At 35.7% G+C, this 5,788-nt stretch overlaps 1 protein-coding gene across 1 annotated transcript; it reads left to right on the top strand.

The window, feature by feature from the left end:
* Positions 1 to 1,277: 1,277 nt before the first annotated feature.
* Positions 1,278 to 5,558, top strand: ormdl2 (ORMDL sphingolipid biosynthesis regulator 2). Its single transcript, XM_059540353.1, has 4 exons — positions 1,278 to 1,401; positions 1,867 to 2,041; positions 4,100 to 4,251; positions 4,497 to 5,558. The coding sequence occupies exons 2-4, from the start codon at positions 1,868 to 1,870 to the stop codon at positions 4,630 to 4,632; spliced, it is 462 nt and encodes a 153-aa protein (XP_059396336.1). The 5' UTR covers positions 1,278 to 1,401; position 1,867; the 3' UTR covers positions 4,633 to 5,558.
* The last annotated feature ends 230 nt before the right edge of the window (positions 5,559 to 5,788 follow it).

Genomic DNA, 5,788 nt, shown 5'->3' with positions numbered 1-5,788 from the left:
CTTAAAATTGCGTTAACACTGAGATTTCATGTATGAGGTGATATATTTATAGAACTATTTATTTTGTTCTTATTTATTTCTATATTTATTGTACAACTGTATCAGAATGTGTAACATTCCAAAGAAATGTTTAATTTATAGCTAATAAATATATCAAGTCTTCATATATATATAGTCTTTATTCATGTGTATTGTTCGTTGAGGGAACAAAGAAATTACATGCATGCGAATAACTTTTACTCTAATTAACAAGGAAATAACTGAGCGAATGTGGGCAAATTCCCCAGTCTGATGTCAAAAACTCTCTGTAAAAGGAGAGGGAAGATGTGATTTCCATAAACATTAATGCTGCGCTTTATGGTGGTATGAAGCTTCCTGCAAAATATGTCCCAAACTCGGATATGCTGTCACCCCCCAGTTCTCTCATGAACGTGTGTGAATTGTCCTGCCAAGAATCATGTCATAAAAGGGAACTTGGCTTACCAACAAACACACAAGACAAGCAAACACAGAGTTCACATTATTGACTTATTCCAGCTAATACCATTTTTTTCATCTTTTTTGACAGGAAAGATACATAGGCAAGAACAACAAATAAATAATGTATTCAAATAATAATTTAAACAAATAATAGAGTGCAAACATTTGCCTATTATCAGACATTTTCTGACGACACTGCTAAAATATTTAACTACACTCATTCTTGTCATTCTTCCTATTATGACACGTGTGAAATTTTTCCAGTGGTTACAGTATGTGAAAAGGAAGTAGAATTATTGCCACTTCTAATGAATCTATAAAAACACTAGACATCAACTAGACATAACGTCTCTCAATTTAGCCATTTTATATATATATATATATATATATATATTAAATATTAATATTTTAAATTGTCAAAACAATAGAATCTTTTGAAATGTAATAAAACATAAAAGCTGTATTACAAACTAAATGAAGATACAGATATATAATATAAAAAAGTAATATAAACACAAATTATATTTGTAGTTTATGAAATATAGCTACATTAAATTAGATTTTTAATTTTATATATAGCCTATTTAAATTTTTTGAATAATAAACTAGAATAATTGAAAATGCAATTATAAATAACATATTCCCTACAGGCTGAGACATATCTAAATAACTTCCTGCACAAAATACCCTGATAAAATAATTTGAATAATAAATAAATGAATGAAACCAAGTAAAATACATTCTCAATCCTCGTTGTGGTAATGGTCAGATGGCGGAGAGAATCCACGGCTGTGTTTCAAACCTTCTGCGGTGCATACGCACGTGCCGCACACACACGCGCATAGATTGCTGTCTACGTAGGCAACTACAAGGGTTTTCGAACACAGCCGCAGAGTCTCTATTTCCTGGTTACTTCGCAAGGTGGGTGGCTGTCATATTACAACATTAGCTCTTTATTTACACCATTTTAATGTACTTTAACGTTGAGACGTTTTTAAAGGCTTGCTTCATTTGTGTTTCAAATATGACTCTTCTTCGTGGCGCTTATTTTCCTTCTTTTATCAGCAAGAAATGAACTACTATTGAATCCACTAGCCGGATAGCTAACAGTGTTCGAATGATAAATCTGCATGAATGTTGTACATACTACGCATTAAGACTCCGCCAAGTACATATTAGTCTCGGTCGCTCGCACCTAACGTTAAATAAATATGCTAAGTTAAACCACAAACAAGTAATCGTCGCAGACGTTATAGTTATGTAATTGTGATAACGAATGTCTCATTGTACAGAGAGCATGGGCTCTGTTAAAGGGCATATTTGTTTGTTTTTTAATGGTTTTTGGGTATTTGCATGAAGCATATCACAGCTGTTGTTTTCATGTAGGATGAATGTGGGCGTTGCTCACAGCGAGGTGAACCCAAACACGCGGGTGATGAACAGCCGGGGGATCTGGCTGGCCTACCTGCTGCTCACCACTGCCCTGCATGTGGTCTTACTCAGCATCCCTTTCCTCAGTGTGCCTGTGGTGTGGACGCTCACCAATGTCATACACAACCTGGTCAGTCCATGCAAGAAATATTTAAAGGATTAGTTCACCTAAAAATGAAAAATTGCTGAGAATGTACTTACCCTTGGGCCATCCAACATGTAGATGAGTTTGGTTCTTCATCTGAACAGATTTGGAAAAATGTAGCAATATATATCAGTTGCTCACCAATTGATCCTCAGCGGTGAATGGTTGTCGTAAGATTGAGAGTGCAGTGTTTCCCACAGAATTAGATTCTATTTGCGGTGGTGTGGTGTTTGGGGACTGGGGAAGGGGGTGGGTGGGGGGTTAAGTTTAATATAATAATATATCATATATTTTTAGTGACAAGTACACATTTCCATTGCCAACACTTAGTGTCAGATACCTTAAAGGGATAGTTCACCCAAAAATGAAAATTCTATCATCGTTTACTCACCTTCAAGTTGTTCCAAACCTGTATGAGTTTCTTTGTTCTGTTGAACAAAGAAAGATATTTGGAAGAATGACAGAATCAAACAGAACTAGGTCCCCATTGACTTCCATAGTAGGAAAAAATATATACTATGGTAGTCAATGGGGACCGACATCTGTTTGGTTACAAACATTCTTCCAAATATCTTCCTTTGTGTTCAGCAGAACAAAGAAACTCATACAGGTTTGGAAAACTTGAGGGTGAATAAACAATGATAGAATTTTAATTTTTGGGTGAACTATCCCTTTAAAGACATTGCTATTGCTACATTGCTATGCCATGGCTACACTTTCTATGCTATGACTGCTCCACAGACTTCCTGTTGCAAATTTTGCTCACACACACACACACACACACACACACACACACACACACACACAAACCTGGACCTGGAGATGGACACACACACACACACACACACACACACACACACACACAAACACACAAACACACAAACACACAAACACACACACTCAAACTCACAAACTTACTGACACACTTGAACACAGGCTCACACACTCAAACATTCAAAAAGACTCACACACACAGACTCACACACACCAAACTGGACCTGGAGGTGGACACACACAGACTCTGACACACACACACACACACACACACACACACACACAAAGCTGGAGATTGAGGTGGACAAAAACCAACACACACCAACCTGAACCTGGAGACAATAATAATATAATGTTTAGTCTGGTGGCTGTGATATATATAAACCTACCAACGTCCGTTGCCATGATTTTTGGAATGACTGATCGCGAGAGGAAAAGAACGACATTTTAGTCCCATAACATCGGTTAATGGAAACGCCGTCATTTCGCAATAGTTGTTTATCGATATTTAGAAAAAAAAACACAAAAGTTTTGCGTGAATCTGTAATGGAAACGTGACAGCGCTTAACATAGACTAACTTCTCAGAGTTATGTTGAGCAACAGTGTTCATTACTAACCATTCAACTTCGGATTGATTCTGGAATCTTCGCTGGGGGAATAAGCATTAAGCACCGGCAACAATCCGTCCTCTAACTAACGCATGCTCATGTTTTGATTCAGATCCTGTTCGAAGAGGAGGGGCTAGTCGTGCGTGCCTCCGTTGTCAGTTTGTGAGAGGGAGGGAGCGCGCAGCTCTACAATAAAATACAATTGTACCCATATTAAATAGTTTAAAAATCTGAATCAATCCGTGGCGGTCAGCGTTGATATTGTGGCGGGCCGCCACAAATTAATGAATGTATGGGAAACCCTGGAGTGCAAACATGATAAAAACATTACAATAATCCAGAAGTGATCCACACAACTCCAGTCCATCGGGGTGATTAAATAATGAGTGAATTTTTATTTTTGCGTGAACTATTCCTTTAAAATGTTTTTTAAAGCAATGATACTAAACCCAAAAAGACTAATTCTGTTCTCATTTACTCATCCCCATTGTCTATCCTTCATGGAACACTAAAGCAATAATAAAAGCATAAGCTTAATGACACTTTAGTAATTCGTAACATTAATATAGCCATGTCAAGCTTCTATATTATATAATAAACATGTACATGTTGTATTCTCTGTTTAGTGTTCAAGTGTTAACTCACTTTTCTGCCATCTAGGCAATGTACCTGTTTTTACATACCGTCAAAGGTACACCGTTTGAGACACCAGACCAAGGCAAGGCACGTTTGCTTACTCACTGGGAGCAGATGGACTACGGTGTCCAGTTCACAGCGTCAAGAAAGTTCCTCACCATCTCACCTATTGTACTGTGAGTCATACTCCTATTTCTCTAGTAACTGACAGAAATAGGATCATATGTTAATAAAAAATGCTTTCTTCATCTTATAATCAGTAATTACCTATTTTTAAATTACAATTCTACTATCAACTTTTATTCTAACATTTCTATTATTTATTATATTCAATTCAGTTTTTTTTATGATTATATATTATATACTCAATTGTATATAATCTTTTACAGTATAATCATAAATGCTGTTATTTTTTTCATAGGTACATCTTGGCCAGCTTCTACACCAAATATGATACTACTCACTTCCTAGTAAACACAGGCTCACTACTAAGCGTTCTCCTTCCCAAGTTGCCTCAGTTTCATGGAGTTCGTCTGTTTGGCATAAATAAATACTGATAAATGACACTTCAGCCCACTTGTGGATGGGATGTAGCATCATGGAGATGAGATGAGATGACTGTAATTTCTTTTATTCTCCACATGATGCTTCCTTGGTCCAAAGCCGAAAGGCCTTAAGGAACCGAGACTGCACTGGACTGAAGTACACTATTTAAAAAAAGGCCTTCCATGCTCAGGTTTAAGTTTGTGGCATTTCTTTTTCTTTTTTAAATCCTGTCTCACATCTGTAATTTCTCTTAATCTCTACATCTCTATCAACATTTCTAGATTTATCACACTCAAGGATGTTTATGACTGCATTGCACCAGACAATGTGCCAATTATCATCTGCTGTTATTCATTTTTTTTAAGGTTCACTTTGCATAAACCTATTTGCCACAACAAGCTCTGTCACTGTGGGGTCAAAACATGATAGTGCTGAATTACAATATTCAGACAGTTTTTGTCAGTGTTCTAGTATATATACAACATGGACAACTGCAGTAAATAAGTTATGTTGAATTATTAGAAAAACTGATTTAGATTTTAATTTGAATTGTCATTTTTTAATTTCATTTGCATCTGTGACAATGTTTGAATATTATAAGATAAACAATCTTAAAGTGCTCTCTTAAAGGTCATTCCTTAAGTTTCTTGTTGAGTGCTGGTTATATTAGATTTCTTTGATTTCCTGTATTTATTTCTTTTTTATCATATCATGAAACATTCCAATTTGAAGCAACTGCCATGGTGCGCATACATTATAATTTTCTAAATGTACATGTCTGTATGGATCATGTTTGTTCACAATATAAAAGTGGAAGTATGTACAGTGGGTAACAAAAGTCTGAGACCACACCGAAAATGAAGTATTCAAAATCTAAAGCTGGAAGTCATTTTAAAGTTTCAGAATGTTTAAAAATAAAACATTAGAATGTTTACAATATCCGTGTTCTTTTTTTATGTGAAATATGTGACAAGATTTTTGAGTCGTTCTCCAGTAATGCTGGAGATCACGATTATCAGGTTTTACACAAACTTGTGGAGTTCATGCAGTGCATTTAGGCAAAAAAAGAAGACAAACCAAATAATCTGGCTTTCTGAAATTCTTGAGGATATTTCAAGCCACCGTTTCATTAACATTTGTTTTTTTTGTTTTTTGTTTTGGACCCAT

This window comes from Carassius carassius, chromosome 46 (genome assembly GCF_963082965.1).
Source record: "Carassius carassius chromosome 46, fCarCar2.1, whole genome shotgun sequence".
Lineage (NCBI taxonomy): Eukaryota > Metazoa > Chordata > Actinopteri > Cypriniformes > Cyprinidae > Carassius > Carassius carassius.
The sequence above is the reverse complement of the archived record's forward strand: the minus strand, read 5'-3'. Positions and strand labels throughout refer to the sequence as shown.

What these genes read in the sequence shown, in the direction of transcription:
- ormdl2 (XM_059540353.1), top strand. Translation starts at nt 1,868, where the DNA reads ATGAATGTGGGCGTTGCTCACAGCGAGGTGAACCCAAACACGCGGGTG. An exon ending in CCAATGTCATACACAACCTG is followed by an intron (nt 2,042 to 4,099) that starts GTCAGTCCATGC and finishes TCTGCCATCTAG; the next exon opens with GCAATGTACCTGTTTTTACA. An exon ending in ACCATCTCACCTATTGTACT is followed by an intron (nt 4,252 to 4,496) that starts GTGAGTCATACT and finishes TTTTTTTCATAG; the next exon opens with GTACATCTTGGCCAGCTTCT.